The following is a 19,112-nucleotide window of genomic DNA, read 5'->3' as shown; positions in this document are numbered from 1 at the left end:
TCCCAAAGAGCTTTTCAAAAAATGTCAATGGTTTGTCAATCGAAGTCTTGAATCAAATGTTATGCTTTCCAAAAGTTGGACTACTTTTTATGGAACCTTTTGATTTTTGCACCAACTTCTAATTTGAATTCTAGAACCTCTATTTTGGCACCAACCACCAAATGTCAAAATGTATATTCTATTCTTAGCCCTAAACCTAAGATATAGGTTATTTAAGGCCCATCCTTGAGGTGAAAAGACAATTTTTTGTTGGGGTTTGGGAGAAGAACTGTGAGAAGTGTTTTTTTTTCTCTAAAATCTAATAATATTGCAACCCACATGAAATGTAGTTTGTTCTATTTAGAATGTAATGCAGTAGGTTTTTATTTTAGATAAAAGTAATTTCCCTTTTCTACAGTGTTCATTTTAATCGGGCACGTTAAGCCCTCATCAATCAAAAGTCTACAATTAGATATAAATTAAAGTTCGAATTGACAATTTGAATCTTCATATTTATTTTCTATATTTATAAGTTCACATACATTATTAGAAAGATTTTACATTTTATAATTTAATAATATTAATTAAAATATATATTTAATATAGGTAAATAATGTGGTATATATAAACCCTCAATAGCAAAGAAGTGAGTTGATCTTTAGAAAGAATTAAGACGAAAAATACTTTAAGAGACTTGATGGTGACTTCAAACTATTATTGCCAATTTTCATCAATAATAGTTAATTTGATATTTATATAAAATAATAATAATAGTAGATCACATAAAGTAATTAGTTTAAAGTTGGAGTGATATTTTTATTATTAAAATCTAATAAGAAGGAAAAACATAATTTAATATAGACTTATTAATTAGTTTTTAATATTTTATAGTAACTTTAAAATCAATAAATTATTCTACAATCCCTAAAAATATATGTTATAATACTTTTAAGAAAACATCAACACAATATCACCTTTGGCAAGATGGATTGATAATATGAAATACTTATTGAAATATATATTTGTAATTCATGTGTGATTGGCTATTAGTACATGTGGTTCATTTCTGAGGGCTTTTTATGATCGGTCATTGAGGAGAGGGAAAGGTAGCGGTTGGCGTGGCGGTAAAACAAACATAAGCAACAATTGACTTGTTTCCCCTATAATACATTGACTAAGACTCGCAATTTTTTTGGTAAGATTATGAATAGGAGATGCAAACCTCATATTCAAATACGAGGTAACCCCATGTACCATAAGCCGTCTATTCTCGATAGTCTAAATTTTGTAACATCACCATTATAAAAAACCATTTCTATTCCATTCAATCAATTTTGTAAAAAATAATAATTTATTCACCTCTCCCACACCCTTTTTAAAATTATTCACCCTAGATTTCAACTCAAAACATACTAGATTACAAGCTTACCAATGTGTTGTGGGGTCATCCCCTCTCCCATACTCTCCCTAAAATTTAGACTAATAAATGATATAACATACCATCACCATCGAAATCATTAGGATTTAGATCTCTTTTCCCATCACACTAGTGAAACCTGGCGCTATCAGCATCACAAGTAAAGAAGTTAGGCAAGGCTTCAATTTTTATATTCCTAAGGTCAACATTGAACAGTGGGAACATTGTAGCGAGTGCTAGATTTTAATGAGGTTGGGGCCGCCCCAAGTATTGTTGAGCGTAGCTCACCTTGCGTTGACTACCATTTCCATATCTTTCACACACACAAGTTAATCTAAATACTTTCTCACAATGAGTCGAACAACTAAAACTACCCAAAATCAGGCTCAATTAGGGCTGCTAAGGCTAATTAGTGTATCTACACTTCTTAATTTATACGCTGAAATTTGTCAATTTTTTTGGCGAAAAAGTTTTCCTTTCGGTTTTCAGAAGTCCTTTGTAGAACTCGTAAAGTGCGGGATAGTCTAAAAGTGTCATTTTGAATCATTCGCCCAATACTCGCCACTAAGACCTCTAAAGTAAAAAAATGCGAACAGCCATTAGTATTCATGGTGATTTGTTCGACGACATTGCATACATAAATGACAACTGACTTATTTCCCCTAATCTCAATTCTACTGTCTGAGTTAACGAGAATCCTGAGATCATCAAAGAGTTATAAAAGACCATTTTTAATCTCCGTGAATTGAATTGAATGCACACAACTCCCGGCGACGGTGGTTGCCGGTGCGAGCTTTTCTTCCTCGCTCTCTTACCGACACTATGCAACGTCGAAATCCCTATTTATTTCAACCGCCCAGACTTCCAACTGCCCAGGAAATACACAATCACATTAATTGCGACCCACGATATATTCATTCTGAACCACAATTTGGTACTTACCCATTTTTGTTTCTTCCCTTCTTTCTCAGCTTGTGCGAACATTGGACAGCAGCGATCGGGATATATACACTACACAGTGGTTGCGCGTGCATGAATTGGTACAGATCTAGACACATAGACATTGTGTATATGCATGGCACCTTCTAGCGACAAGCCGCAGATACTGCAGCAGCTGATGTATGAAACGGCGGCGCCGGCGGAGGTGAAATTGTCGGAGCTCCGGCGGGTGATGAACAAAGCCAACGATGATCCGCTGAGAATTGTCGGCGTCGGCGCCGGCGCCTGGGGCAGTGTTTTTCTCGCCATGCTTCAGGAGGCTTACGGCCACGCCGCCATGCGAGACAAGGTCTTCTTCTTCTTCTCTTCCTTCTTTTCGTCTTCTGTTATAATGCATTCTGTGGATTTGAATGAACTGTTAGGCATTTGTTTGCATTTTGTTTGTTTAGATTTATGTTGTAGTTTTTTTGATCTTTCCGAGACTGGATTTTTCAAATTTGGATCTTCTGAATTTCTTTGCTGTTACAGTTTCTAAATTTGTTTGTTTGTGTAAAATTAATGTAAAAAAATCTTATACATTCTAATTCAGAAATTATAGCAGCATTCTTATGAAAAATTGTTTCTATCATAGAGTCTGAATGCATATTAAAAAAATTGTTGGTTTCAATGTTTCTATCGTAGAGTCTGAATGCGAATAGAACATTTGTTTCTTAGGGAATTTGGTGAAAATTTCTGCCAGTCGTGGAAGCCATTATTACTCTATTTTTCCCAGTAAATTGATGGAAATGGAGCAGAGGATTTATATTTCTTGATTGCAACTTCCTCTCTGGTGTTCGTTTATTATCTGTGGGCCATGAATCTTATGCCATATGCCTATGTAGTCCTTTGTACCGTGCTCATCAAAGAGGTTCGCAGTGAGACAAAACCTTAACGATTAATGATCCACTGAAATGATATTTATTGGGAAGCTGTTCTAAATTTTAATTTGAAAATATTGTACACATTTCTAATTGTCTTACAGCTTATGCTTGGAAATGGCGTACTGTTGGATTTCTATACTTTTGTAGGAGTTAATAATTTTATGTTTTGTACCTAGGAGTAAATAATTTTAGCATTTAGATATTTACAATAAATGTCAAATGATTCATTATATGCATAGAGGTCAAAAATAAGATATTTGTACTCTTTTTGTGACTTTTTTTTGTGAATTGTAATTTTAGTATAGGGGAGAGGACTCACTTGTTGTGCACCCTAACTTCGCGCTTCTCAAAATCTTATGTGGAAATTTCAAATCACTTTCATTTTTGATAGTAGCTTACTTGGCAAGTCCCCTGCTTATAACTAAGGTTTCAGAGCCACATCATCAAATATGATGCCACATCAGCATGCTTTTTGTCAAAGTGTCCAAAACAGCCCAAAAAAAGTGAGAGCAATCATAATGCATTGGAGACCCCATAGTTGTGCAGCTGATGCGGCATCACACTATTGGTTGTTTTTTGAGAAAATGGACACTTTTTATTCACTTATGGGTAATTATCATTAACAAGAACAACTTTAAAGTCACATCTATTGGTACAATCTTGTCAAAAATGGTCGCTGTTAAATCAACAAGTGTGGGTATTAAGTTAACAATTACTGTCACAACTATTGGTACGCGCTCAAGTACTGGGTCCTCTCCCCTATTATTTATTAATAGAAAAGGTCTATTCATCAAAATAGGATATTTGTACCTAGATATAATGATGTTAAGTGTTGGAGATTAGTACTTAGAAATTATTACTAATGAAACATTGTCAAATGAATTTTACTTCGAAGCACTACAACCACAAAAAGCAATTGCTTAATTGCAATAAATATTCTTAGAATAATTGCTTTATATACTACTTGTGCACACAAATGCACTATCATTTCAATGGGCATAATAAAGTTACATGTCTTCAATTAAATACTCAAATTTAAATTGTTAGATATGCAATTATTATAGTGAAATATTTAGTGGGGATATTTACTTATTATGTACTTTTTCGTAATAATTGGAGGTTAAGATGTATAAGAGTGCATCAATTATTGGTATTTTCAATCATCAACTCATTTTCTATAATTCGATTTTTTTTTCGAGAGTTTTGAATAGTTTGTGTTAGTATTAACCATGTTGTCCAATATTGTATTGACTACACAATTTTTTTTTTGTATAAAATGATATGATAAGTATTTCTTATAATTTTAAGTGACACCAAAATCACAATTTGTTAGCTACTTGAAATTTACTAAATTTTGTTATTTAAAATTAAAAATAAAATAAAAATTAAAAATAAAATAAAATTACATGTTATTTTTTCAAAAAGATATCTTATTTCTAATGTAAAAATAATTTTAGTGTACCTCTTAACATTAGAAACATTCATAAATACCAAAAGCCCTTTGACAAAAGAACTCTTTTAATGTTAAAAGACAATAGAATTTGTTGTCTCATCGATTATCTTTCCTATATCTAGATGCTAAAAGTCCCCTATCCTACTCTTTTCTTACAAATTCCTAAAGTAAAGATACTATATGCCATGCTTACCAACCAATCAAACTATTTCATTTGCGATGCAACTATACACCCTTTGACCAAAAATCAAAAAATCGAAGACCAAAAATCATAAAAATGAAAACACAATAGATTTTTCTGAAATTTTAACATTTGTTCTTTATGGTCTCCATATTTTGTAATCGAAAACAACAAAATAAGACATTTGTATTTCGGTCATGGTTATCCAATACAAAAATCCACTTGTCATTTGCTCGAACTATTGATGGCCTTTCTAATATAGGGCGGTCAATCGGTGCATGAGCCATCAGTGAAATACCACTCTAGAAAAGCCAAAAGTCTAACCTAGCAATTGAACCTACTGTCCAAGGGACAGTCTCAAGTAGTCAATTTCTATGGGGCGTAGGCCTTCCAAAAGGTAATGGGGGCAAGATGTCCAAAGGATTCAATCTAGAGAATTTTTTTTTTTGACTTTTGACGAGTTTTTTAGGAAGGATACCAGCACCTTTGGCTTTTAATGTGTTCAGCCTAGTGGTGGAGAATTTGTAATCTTGAAAGAGAGGTCACAGGTTCAAATCCCATTGGAGATAGGGTATATATGTCTCGTTTGTAGTGCAGTTGGTATCTCTCGCAATGGAGTACAACCCAATTTCCCATACTTTAACCCATGGACTTCCATTTGGACAGGTGTCGGTTAAAATCTGGCGGCGGGCGGGTAAGACAGTGGAGAAGTCGGCAGCGGAGAGACTGTTCGAGGTGATAAACTCCCGAGAAGAGGTGCTGCGTCGGCTGATTGGGCAGTGCGCGTATCTGAAATACGTGGAGGCGAGGTTGGGGGATCGAATCCTGCTGGCGGACGAGATCCTCCGCGACGGCTTCTGCGTCAACATGATCGACACTCCGCTCTGTCCTCTGCAGGTCCTCACCGACCTCAACGCCGCCGTTTCCGACGCCGACATTGTTGTCAATGGCCTCCCTTCCACCGAGACCAGGCAGGTCTTCGAGGAGATCGGAAGCTTCTGGAAGGACCGCAACTCCCATCCTCCTCTCATCATCTCGCTCGCCAAGGGAATGGAGGCGGTGCTTCACCCTCTTCCTCATATTCTCACGCCCACCCAAATCATCCATCAAGCAAGTTATACTTCTTCCTCGTATCTCTTAGTCTCAGAAGATTCCACTTTTTTAAGACATGAATCAATTAAATTGTTTTTCTTTCGATCTTACAAACCTTTTATGTCTTCTGCAGCTAAGGTGCCCATATCAAATATTCTATTTCTGGGAGGACCAAACATAGCGTCAGAAGTTTACAATAGAGAGTATGCAAATGCAAGAATATGTGGTTCAGAGAAGTGGGCAAAACCCCTTGCAAAGTTCCTTCGCCAGCCACATTTTATGGTATGGGACAATCCAGACCTTGTCACACATGAGGTCATGGGAGGCCTTAAAAATGTATATGCAATTGGCGCTGGTGAGTTTGTGCTTTCATTAAAAATGTATAAAAAGTCGACCTCATTTTTCCTGTATTCAAAGTATATTATTGTTATTAGGATTCAATTGTATAGTTTTCGAGTCTGATTTATTGACCTATGTTTCATGAATAAGTTCAAAAGAATATTTTCTTATAATAATAATAAACATTATACTTAATATTTATTGTATCCAAATGATGTTGATACTTGCATAAATGAAACATTCAAAATATATCATAACAACTATAACATTGAACAATTTTTTAGAAGGAATCTGTCATGATCAATTGATCAGATAATCCTAATAGATAAACAAACTTCTAATATCTAGCATTTGAACTTGAATTGGCACAAAGACTGCCTATAGTGTTCCATGATCCACAAGAGTTGATTTCATTTTGCAAATATCATCTTTTATTTATTCAATTGTTTTCAAGCTACAAAAGATAACCCATATAATGTTCCATGATCCACAAGTTCATTCAATTGATTTTCCTTGTCTAATGAACTTAATGTAGCATAGAAAAGCAAACCCATTTTGAGGAACTATTGAGCTTCTAATTAAGGATCTTCTATCCTTTGGAATTTGGGTTGTTCTTCTCTTGGCTTGAATTTTTCTCAAGAGTGCAAAACAAGGGGTAAATTAATGCTTCCAAGTATGTTCTAAAGACGTGTAATATGCATTCTATCTATTTGTGTAGGCATGGTTGCAGCATTGACAAACGAGAGTGCTACAAGCAAGGCTGTCTATTTCGCTCATTCAACATCAGAGATGATCTACATTACCCATTTGTTGGCCGAAGAACCAGAAAAGTTGGCAGGTCCACTTCTAGCAGATACATATGTTACACTCCTCAAAGGGAGAAATGCATGGTATGGCCAGAGGGTTGCAAAAGGAGAACTTAGGCCAGACATGGGAGATAGTATAGAGGGGAAAGGAACAATACAGGTTAAATTTGAATCCAATTGTTACCTCATGCATACCTTATATTTTATTTCTTTCCTTCTAGATTAGCATATGATTCATAATTTAAAGTAATCCTAAAAGTATATTAAAATCTGGTTAATCCAAAGCATGATGAACGAATATGGGCTCAATATCAAAGATTGTGTATGGTTGAATATTCTCTATCAGAAGGACTATGAAACTGAATGGATGCTTTGTTTTTATATATTTATAGGGTGTATCAGCAGTGGAAGCTCTCTATGAATTGCTTTGCCAACCAAGTTTGAGTGTACTCCATCCAGAAGGAAAGAAAGAGGTGGCTCCTATAGAGCTATGTCCCATTCTTAAAACTCTATACAACATTCTTATAAAAAGGTATGGAGTTCATGCAATGTTCTATCTTCCAATGAATAACTAAAGGGCCTTGTTTGAAATCTGATGATTAACTCAAGGGTCTTGTTTGAAATCTAATTATAGAAGGCAAGAAAAAAATGTCCATGTTCTAAAGAATCACATATCTGGGTTTCATTTTTCTAGAGTAGTGAGAGCAGTCATAATTTGTATTCTATATAATCTATGGAAGATTGAGCATTGGGAACTTGTTGATGCAGGGAGGCAACAGCAGAAGCCGTATTACAAGCTTTGAGAGATGAGAATATGTATGATCCCCGCCATCGTATTGAAATTGGCCGAGTCAAGAATTGCTCCATGCTTCCACTGCTGGGTACTTCAAAGGTTGTTTAACTTGATAGGGAGCTCCTCGTATTCGTAGGAGTGATGAGCTATCTTGATATGTTATGTTTTATGCTTCAAGATCCTATATTATAACATCAGCGTTTTTTATGATGATGTTTTTCGATGTACATGGAAAATTTCTAGTCTGAATTACAAGCCATTCTTTTGGTCAGTCTTTTAAAATTGTTAAGATATGTGATACTTTTATAGTATAAGCTGAACACTTGGACAACAGATTGACAAGATTTAACTCGTGAAATGTTTAGTGTGACACGAACACCTTATGGGTAGATTTAAGTCCTTTTCCTTGCCTTACTAGCACCTGGCCTCCCATGGCATTATCTTACATCAATCGTAATCAAATCATTTTATGCCATTTATAGCTTACTTCCCTAGTATCCCACATTCTATTGTTACACCAACCTTAGTCACCTCATCCCATGTCATTCTTTTCTTCCCCTTGGGTCCCAATTTTTTTTTGATAAAAAGTCTCAAGTATTAAGACAAATCAAATGAATTACATACAAGTTGTGCTACATATGCCATTGATCATTGTCTAGGAATTTTTTTGACTTTTTTATTACGCAAGAAGTGAAGATTGATTCATTATGGAGAGTGTTACTTACAATTTACTACATCTTCAATTTTAAACGCTGAATAGTTGTTTATCATAACCACTAAATAGTTGAAAAAGGATCCACCAAATTTGGAAGGAGAGAAGGTGGGAATACTTCATATATATGTATTACTAATGATAATTGGTTATATGGTTGTTATTATTAGATTTTTTCAAATATAATGGCCGTTTTAAATAATTATATACTAAGTAGAAAAATTATAGAGAGACATTTTCTATATATATAAAAAAATAATAATAACATAAATGAAATATTCTCACCTTATTGGAAGAACACTTTTTATTTGTTGGAAAAAGAGTGAAGACAGATACCTTCATCATTTACACAGACATGTATATCTAAACATATGATATGCTAGAAATGTGGTCAACATTCCTTTAAAAAATGTATAATCATAATTCTAAAGCACTCAACATTCTCCTTATTAGAAGTGGAAACAAAATGAGCGACCACGAATTAATATAATAAGAATAAATACAAAATTAGTATGTGCTTTTGTTTCTCAAATATATGTGGATCTTTAAAGAAAGTGACAAGTGAATTTCATGCATTAAGATCAACAAAAAGTGCACTTTATCTCAACAAATAGTGAATAAAACTTCATATCCACCAATCAAACTAATACATATATTGACATCATCAATAGATTGTAGTCTACATGTTATGACCATAGTTCACCAAAATCACCTTGACTACACCCAAAGTTATTTGGTGGATCACATATACAATCATATGCATATTGAAAATTCTCTTGATATAGTGAAATCTAGACCTTAAATTTTATTTGACTATCTAAATTCAAAAGGACATTGACCACATGAGAATAACTTTGTCAACACAAGAAAGCTCCATAAAAAATGTCTTCTTATTTTAAAAGATCATAGAAGTTTAATAATCTGAATTAAAAAAATAACTTCAAGTGCACTTATGCATGCAAAACTAACACAACTCAAAAATAACACAACTACAAGTTTCAATCAATTATATTATTCATTTGACGTATTAGTTGTCTGGAAATTGATTTGGAACGTAAATGATCTTGCAACCGAAGAACCTTCCTTGTATTACAATCCTCTATTAGCCTCTTTAAATCACTTTCAATTTAATATTTAACAACTGGAACATATTTATAAGTTGTCTATTAAAAAACCATTTCACTAACCCAATTGTTTTTTTTCTTGAATATTATTTATTTAGTCATCATGTAAGTATAAGTCAATTATATAAAACATCTTGATGCAAGAGCATCCTTGGTGTTTGCATTACCCAAAAAATATATTTGTGTTTTGTCTTTTTCAATAACTTTGGTTTGTTATGGTGTAGAGTTGCTACTTTTGGAAACTTGCTAGTTTTAGTAAGTTGGTCGTTTGACTTCATATTGTTTTGATTTTATACATGGAAAATTATTTTAGATATATAAGTCTACCAATTGAGTTTCATTGCAATTGATACCAAGTGTATTGGTGAAGTTATTGAGAATTTTTGGTACATAACATTTGAACTTGATTTTGAAGGCCTTAGAGGCTTGGAAACAATGTCAAATTCTGGCTAGCATAGCTGACATGGTCAATGCATTGTAGATTGAGAGATGTTATGAAAAGTGGTTATCATAGTTAATTGGAGCTATGGTTAAAAATTTATGAGCTCCAAAATGTGTGCTACTTGAAATTATAAAAATGAAATTATTTGGAAACTACTTTAATGTAATAAAATATTAAAAGTAATAATAAATTTAGGTTGGTTAGCCTCAAGGGTTAGGGCTAAATTTCTAGAACCTTCTTGGGCATTGAAAAATTGCCTATATAAAGAGGCTCATAGAGTTGTCTAGGGCAGTTCTAGGTTGTGGGTGGTGGTTATCACTTACATAATATTGTAAGAAAATGTCCATTTGGCTTTGCATTTTGCATTTTTATTTTTAATTCTATACTTTTGGAGATAATAAGAAGCATATTTTGTGTTCTTGTAACTTGTTATTTCTAAATTTTTTTTATGTGTTTGTATTGTTAAGGGGAACACCTTACATCAAGTGGTATCAGAGTGAGAGTTCTTGAGTGTGTGGACAAATTGTCAATTATGATGCAGTTTGCATGAGGATTGTGGGTTTGAGTGATGAGTAGAAAAATGCCTCCTCGAAGGGAACATGGTGGAAGAGTTGGAGGTGTAACAACTGAGGGTTTTAGAACCCTCTAGAGACAATGCAAGAATTGAAAGAGGAGATTCATAGAGGAATGAATATCAAAGTAAGAGATGAAAGCAATGATGAATTCAAAAAAGGGCATGTTGAATACAATGAAGCAGAAACAATTGACAATCTGGGGGAAGATAGGCTTTTCAAGGCCATTTCCAAGATTAGGAAAAGACCCAAAATTGAAGTCCCCACATTTTTGAAAAATCTCAGCCTAGTGGAATTGATCATTTAGATCAATGGATAATAAGAATATATTGAGTATGAAGATACTAAAGATCCTAATAGGATCAATATCACTAAGGCCAGAAAGAATGGTCATGCAAAAATTTGGTTGTAGGAGATTCATTTGGAGCAAAATAAAAGAGGAAAGGAGAAAATCATAAGATGGGATTAGATAGTGGAGAAATTGAAGCAAAAAATCATTCCTTTCTATTATAAGCTCAATCTGTTGAATAAAATGCAAGGGTTGAAGCAAGCAACAATGATACAGGAACATCCAGGTTGCCTTGTTATCCTGCTCATCTTTCTTCATTTGTTCTATTAGTGTCAAGTTCTAGTGGTTGTTGAGTTGTAGTTGATGTCGATTTGTTTAGTGTTGGTTGAGTTGTTCAATATTGGTTGAGTCATTTAGTGTTGGCTGAGTTACCCAATATTGAGTGCTTTGGTGGCCGAGTGATCCTTCATGCACTAAGTGAAGCTGATGATTGCTAATGTTTGGTTCCTTCTTTGATTGATTTTGTCTTTAATTGGTTCCTAGTTTGAGCTGACTTGTGTATTTAATTTGGATCATGAATTTAATGTAGGGATCTTGTCTTGATATGTGTGTAGACCATTTTGAGGTTAGCCTTCTATTATGTAATGATCTAAAATCTTTTGTAAGGAATTTTGGCAAGTATAAATAGGGGTGTTTAGGTTTAGGTTAAAGGAGGTTGGGGAGTGTGAAGTTGAGAGAGTTGGAAGTCTGAATTAATGATCTGTGAAAATGATTAAGTCTGGAATTTCATAAATCTTTTTGGTTGTAACCCAAAAAGCCTCACAGCCAGGAATGTATGTAGACAAGTTTATGAATCAATAAAGTATTTGGTGTTCCTTCTCTCCTTGGTGTTGTTCTCTATGTTGTTTCCTTTCGTTGTGTTTACTCAGCAAGGTGACTAGACAATTAGGTGTACCTCTGACTAGAGCTTTTCAATCCCTCCCTACATTAGGTGGTATCAGAGCTTGAGGTTCATCCTTAAGGAGATTGGATCATGTAGAACACTGAGTTGAGATTTGTTGTATGATGGAAAATCTACGAAGTTGATCTTTAACTTGTAGAGGGTTATGATCTTGCTGGAACCTATTTGTCAAGATGGTTTGAGGTAGAGGAAATATTGACACTTCTATTGTGGACATGTTGAGATAGATTGCAACTACATTAGATATTTTAGAGACAACCTAGAGGAGAGGAACACATCTAGATGATGTGAGTGATGATGAAGCAATGTAACCAAACCCTAATCTAGAACCTAAGGAAGATCAAGATGAAGAAATATTGTTGAGAGTATTATCTAGGGAACATTCAAAGCTTGCTATGGAAGTTGTTCCTAATGATGGAAAAATTGGACATAATGTTGTATTGGATTGGATCTCTGATATAGAAAAAATATTTGAGTTTGAAAACACTCCTGATAATAGGAAGGTGAAGATTGCAGTCACTAGGTTGAAAGGTCATGCCTCACCATGATGGCAACATTTGCAAACTGGTAGACAAAGAAGAGGAAAGGAAAAGATCATAACCTGGTTGAAAATAGCAAACAAAGTGAAGAAGAAGTTACTTTCAACTTATTACCAAGTTAACTTGTTGAGAAAGAAGAAAAATTTGAGAGAAAAGGGTATGACTGTGAAGGAGTATAATGAGGTATTCTATAGATTGGACATAAAATCTAGACATGTCGATGATGAGATTGAGAAAATTGTAAGGTATCTAAATGGATTGAGATATGGAATTCAAGATGAAATATGTTTTGTGAAATTGGAAAGTGTGGAAGAAGCATATCAATATGCCTTGAAGTCCAAGGAAATCTTGACAAAGAAGCATGATAAAACACATAGAGGTAGAGGTGGTAGATTCTAGAAAGGAAGAGGTAGATTTATGGAGAAAGTGGAAAATCTGACAATTATGTGCAAGATAAGGGAAAATTTTAATGGAAAAATAATGAGAAAGGTAAGATTGAGTGGAAAACTAGTAGTTCTTATCGAGGAGGTACTAGTTCTTATCGAGGAAGAGATAATTCTTATTCTTGAGGTAGTTTTCATGGTAATTGTTTCAGATGTGGAAAAGGAGGGTATAGATCCTTTGAATGTAGACACTCTGGTGAGAGTGAAAGTGGTAGATGAAATGTTTTGATACAAGGTGAATACATGCACCCTTAGAGTGATCTTAAGGATCGAGAAAATTTGATGGTGAGAAGAACTCTACATAGTGAGAAATTTAAGGAGAAAGAACTTATTCATAGGAGAAGTATTTTCAAAACCAAATGTAAGATAGCTAGAAAATGTTCCAAAGTGATCATGGATAGTGAAATTATGACAAATTTGGCATTAGAGGAGTTGGTAAAAAACTTGCAATCATAGAGGTTGAAGCATCTTAAACCCTATCATGTTTCATGGATCAGGGATGAGCATAAGATATTGGTAAGTGAACAATGTGTTGTGAAATTCAAGATTGGATACTATTTTGATGAAGTTTTGTGCAATATTATACCTATGGATTGTTGTCATATTATGCTAGATAGACCTTGGCAATATGATATACATGTTGCGTATGATGGAAGATTGAATCAATATACTATTTGGACTAATGGAGGGATACATTGATGCCTTTAATTGAGTGTCTTGGATGAGATAAATTATACTACTTTTAGAATTTGTAAGGTTAGTGGAAAGCAATTTGAAAAGGAGATGAAAAAGAATCAACTCCATTTTTCTATAATTCCAAGAGGGACGAGTTGTGGTAGTAATGATTGAGTGACAGATAGAGGTTGGATAAAAGAAGATAGTGGAGGTCAAGTGATAGTAGAAACTGATAGTTACAACCTAGTGCCAACATAAATTAGAAGGTTGTTGAATGAGTATGAGGAGATTGTTGGAGAGGACATGCCTGATGGTTTACTACAAATAAGATGTATAAGTTATTGTATGGATCTAATTCTTGGGGCTAGTTTTTTGAATAAAGCACTGTATAGATCTACACTTATAGAGACTGAAGAACTTAACATACAAGTGCAGAAAGGTTTGATCAGAGAAAGCTTGATTCCATGTGTTTTACCTATTGTATTAGCACCTAAGAAGAATGGGGAAGGAGAAAATGTACTAATTCCAGAGATATTAACAAGATAATAGTGAAATATAAGTTTCCTATGTCGAGGATGGATAATATGGAGAAATTTATTTTACCAAGATTGATTTGAAGAGTGGTAATCATCATATCAGAACCAGAGAAGGTGATGAATGGAAAATTGCTTTCAAGACAAAAGAAGGTTTGTATGAATGGTTGGTAATAATTTTTGGTTTGACTAATGCACCTATTACTTTCATGAGATTGATGAATGAAGTTCTCAAGAGATTCTTGGGTAGGTTTGTGATTTTCTATTTAGATGATATTATGATATTCAATAATACTAAGGAAGAACATCTTGAGCATGTTAGGAAAGTATTGTAGATATTGAAAGAGGAGAAGTTGTTGATTAAATTGAAAAAGTGTACCTTTATGCCAAAAGAGATTGTGTATTTGAGATTTGAGATTTCAAATGATGGTTTGAGAATGGATCCAGAGAAGGTTAAAGCAATTTTGGAGTGGCCTACACCTGAGAATGTGGGTGAAGTAAGATCATTTCATGGTTTGGCTAGTTTCTATAGAAAGTTTATAAAGAATTTAAATTACTTTTATAATGCTATGACTAAGACAATGAGAGGGGATAAAAAGGATTTCAAGTGGACACATGGAGTTGATAAGAGTTTTGAAACTTTGAAACAAAAGGTTATTGAGTTACCTATATTGGCTTTTCCTGATTCAATAAGGTATTTAAAGTTGAACATGATGCAAGTGGCAGTGTAATAGAAGTTGTATTAATTCAATAAAGTAAACCTGATGTTTTCTTTAGTGAGAAGTTGAAAGATGCTAAAAGGAATTATTTTTGTGTATGATCAAGAGTTTTATGCTATTGTTCAAGCCTTGAAGAAGTAAATAAGAGTTTTTGTTGTATACCGATCATAGATATTTATAGAATTTGGGAAGTTGACATAAGTTGAAATAGAGAGATATGAAGTGGGTTGAATATTTGTAGAGTTTTACATTTGTATTCAAGCATAAGAGTGGAGTTACTATCCAAGTTGTAGATGCATTGAGTAGAACATGTTTTTTTGTTGATTGAGATGAAGGTTGAAGTTCTTGGTTTTGATGTGATAAAGGAGTTGTATGATACTAACTATGATCGTTTTGAGGAGTGAATAGAGTATAGAGTACCTAATCTATTAGATCAACTGAGTGAGTATGATGAGTATTTCATTCAAGAATGTATGTTGTTCAAAGGAATTCCGTTGTGTATATCAAGAAGTTCTATGAGAGTTAATCTGATTAAGAAAAATTATTGTGGTGGAATGGTTGGACATTTTGGAATTGATAAGACATTGATTTTGCTTAAGGATAAGTACTATTGGCCACACATGTATAAGGATGTTCATAAATTTGTAAGGAGTTGTGGAATTTGTCAAGTTGCAAAAGGAGTATGTCAAAATATTAGATTGCATTCACCTATTCATGTTCCTAAGATACCTTGGAGTGACATTAGTATGGATTTTGTTTTTGGATTACCAAGACAGTAAGAGGGTATAATTCCATATTTGTTGTTGTGGATAGATATTCTAAAAATGACACATTTTATACCATTTAAGAAGACACAAATGTTGTGCATGTTGCTAATCAAAGATATTGTTAGATTGCATGTATTGTCGAGAAGTATTATTTTTGATAGAGATAACAAATGTTTTGGTTACTTTTGGAGGACTTTGTTGAAGAAGATGGATACTGAGTTGAAGTTTAGTTCTATATTCCCTCCATAGACAGATGGATAGACAGAGGTTGTGAATAGAAGCTTGGGCAATTTTTTGAGATGTTTAATTGGAGATAAGCTAAGTAATTGGGATATGGTATTGGCACAAGCTAAGTTTGCATATAATAATTCTATGAACAAGAGTACAAGGAAAACACCTTTTGAGAGTATTACTAGAATGCAACCTAGAGGAGTATCAGATTTGAGGGATAATGTTCTTGAGGAGAAGAAGTGTTGAAGGGGAAGAATTTTCTAGTTTAATGAAGTCTTTGTATGAGGAAGTGAAGTTGAGGTTGGAACAAAGTAATCAAAATTATAAGGAGAATGCAGATAAGTCTAGAAGACATCATGTTTTTGAAGTTGTTGATGAGGTGATGGTTCATTTGAGGAAGATTATATTTCTTGTTGGAACATATAGTAAGATAAAAATGAAGAAGTTTGGTCCTTGTAGAGTTTTGAGGAAGTTTGATAGTGGTAATGCTTATGAAGTTGAGTTACTTGATGACATGGATATATCTCCAATTTTCAATGTTGTTGATTTGCATAAGTATCATGAATCAAATGATGAAGTTGTTATACCAGATAATTATGCTAAGAAACAAATTGAATAGAATGAAAAGGTATTAGATCAGAAAGTTGGCAAAAGCACAAGAGGAAAAGATTACTATGAATATTTGGTGAAGTGGAAGAATAGACTAGTTGAAGATGTTACATGAATTTCCCAATCTAAGTTGGATTCAGCTCAAGTTGTGACACTTGCATGATTTAGGAGAATCATTTGTTTTGACCCCGGTTGTCTGATGCAAGAGCATCCTAGGTTTCCTTGCTATCCTGCTCATCTTTGTTCATTTTTCCTGTTAGCACTCAAGTTTGAGTGGTTGTCAACCTATAATTGTTGTTGAGTTGTCTAGTGTTGGTAGAGTCATTCAATATTGGTCAAGTTGTTTAGTGTTGGCCAAGTTGCCCAATATTAATTGAGTAGTTTGGTTTCTAAGAATTCTTTAATGTTCAAATCAAAATTGATGAATGTTGATGTTCAGTTCCTTCTTTGACCAAGTTTGTCTATGATTGGTTCTTAGTTTGAGTCAATTTGTGTATTTAATTTGGATCATGAATTTAATGTAAGGATCTTGTCTTGGGATGTGTACAAACTATTTTGAAGTTAATCTTCTATTATGTAATGATCTAGAATAATTTTTACTTTGCTTTGGAAAGTATAAATACAGGTGTTTAGGTTTAGGTTAAAGGAGATTGGGGAGTGAAAAGTTGAGAGAGTTGGAAGTTTGAATTAAGGATCTATGAAAATTCTAAGTCTAGAATTTCATAAATCTTGTTGGTTGTAACCTAGAAGGCCTCACAGTCGGGCACGTATGTGAACAAGTTGATGAATTAATAAATTCTTTTTTGTTCCTTCTCTCCTTGGTGTTGTCTTTTTTATTTTTAACTTTTGTTGTGTTTACTCAGCAAGGTGACTGGATAGTTAGGTGGGCCTCAGGCCTTATCTTTTCAATCCCTCCTTGCATTAATGAAGACCTTCTTACAAATATACATAAGAGTTCTATAAAGTCCTCATTAGAATAGGCAATGTGGAAGTTGACAATGAGAAATTCTTTCACTATCTTAATGGGTTGAGGCCAAGTATTCATGAGGAGTTGAGTCTAATTACAATGGCTAGCATTGAAGGGGCATAATAGTTTGCCTTAAGAGTAGAGACAAATTTGAATAAGAGGTTTTAGAGTAGGTAAAGTGGAAGATCGAGTGGATGGTTTAATGGAGGCCAAAATGAAGATAATAAAAGATGGATGAGGTCAACAGTAGTCAAAATTAGAGGGAACGTCATTTCAACCATTTCCATGATTAGAACAAGAGCTCTGTTTGAGCTTGAGTCCCTACCTCTTGAAGAGTGTAGAGTAGACTTTGAAAGAAAATCAATTATCAAATGTTGCCTCTTAATCTTAAATTAATACTTTCAAGTCAATAGGAACTTTAATGGATTTTTCAATGATCATGAACTTTGAAGAAACTCAAAACTCATTATAAGTTCAAGGGGTGAACGTTCAATGAGCCCCCTTGTAGAGTAAAACTTTTAATTGACTCATTTTAAATCATAAATGTCTTGTACATAAGTTTAGGGTTTTCATTTTCAATTTGAAAGATTTGGTATTATAATCACCTAAAAATGGTCATCTAGACTACTAGCCCCCTTCTCAGCATTTTGGCTAATTTAATTAATCATTTACCTAGACCAAATTGCTAATAATCAATTAATTTGATTATAACCTATAGTTTGATTATGCTATCCTAAGTTCATTATCTAATTAAAAGAACATTTCCCCTTTTAATTAAATAAAATACCTCATTCTTCTAACCCACTTAAAGTGCGCACATAAAGTCCTTTTTCTATTTTGTAATTAAAACAAAAAGGCTTTTGAGACTTTTTGTCTTACATGACAAGTCAAATTATATTCTATTGGTTGACTTGTGTGTGCACATGGATCACTCCTCTTTTCAAATTCTACTGTTGATCATCCACCATCTTCATCTTGATCTCTATAGTCCGTACAATTTTAAAAGGGAGAGAGCTTTCCCCCTCAAAGGATCCACATTCTTGAGTATTGTTATGCTGTAGGTTTACTATTCGATTTCTTGAGAGCTTTTTGTGGAGAACTTCTATTTCTTGTCTACATTCTCTCATTCATGGCACTTGTAGCATATAGCATTCTAGTGTAGTTGCATGTTATTGTAGCTCTTTTGCAATAGTTTAGCTCACTTAGTTTAATTAGCATGGCTATAACACTTTCATTTGTTTAGCTTAGTTGCATTGTGCATTTCATCTTAGCTTACTTTCATTCTTGAATTGCATATTCAAGAGTTCTTTGACACTAGCATTATCGCTCTTGCTCAAAGAATCTCTCATCTCATGGTTTACTAGCAAGGGCTATGTTTCTAAGGCTCAACTGAGTGCTTTCTTTATGCTTGTTTGTATGCCTCTTGGACTCCATGACTAGGGAGCTCTAAGCAACCATTCAAGCTTTCCAATCTATGAAAAATATTAGATAGAAGGGTTTAGAGGAGTGCACTTTTCAAGTGTACATTTTTGGCACCCACTGTGGGGTAGAACGTCTTAGTTTTGCTCTTCTTTTAACCACATTTTTGGCATTTTTTGCATTCTGTCCGC

The 19,112-nt window shown here is 33.8% G+C and overlaps 1 protein-coding gene across 2 annotated transcripts; it reads left to right on the top strand.

The window, feature by feature from the left end:
* The first annotated feature begins 2,318 nt into the window (after positions 1-2,318).
* Positions 2,319-8,190, top strand: LOC149569775 (putative glycerol-3-phosphate dehydrogenase [NAD(+)] 1, cytosolic). Of its 2 annotated transcripts, XM_089822499.1 has the most exons (6): positions 2,319-2,684; positions 5,556-6,003; positions 6,115-6,336; positions 7,039-7,286; positions 7,519-7,658; positions 7,895-8,190. In XM_089822499.1, the coding sequence occupies exons 1-6, from the start codon at positions 2,472-2,474 to the stop codon at positions 8,025-8,027; spliced, it is 1,404 nt and encodes a 467-aa protein (XP_089678625.1). In that variant the 5' UTR covers positions 2,319-2,471; the 3' UTR covers positions 8,028-8,190. The 2 variants fall into 2 exon arrangements, with proteins under 2 accessions (XP_089678625.1, XP_089678624.1); XM_089822498.1 differs by having other exon boundaries at positions 2,330-2,684; positions 5,556-6,336.
* The last annotated feature ends 10,922 nt before the right edge of the window (positions 8,191-19,112 follow it).

The sequence above is a fragment of the Cupressus sempervirens genome, chromosome 3 (assembly GCF_028749045.1).
Source record: "Cupressus sempervirens isolate cs-2001-9-10 chromosome 3, ASM2874904v1, whole genome shotgun sequence".
Lineage (NCBI taxonomy): Eukaryota > Viridiplantae > Streptophyta > Pinopsida > Cupressales > Cupressaceae > Cupressus > Cupressus sempervirens.
This window is presented reverse-complemented; position numbering and strand designations above follow the sequence as displayed.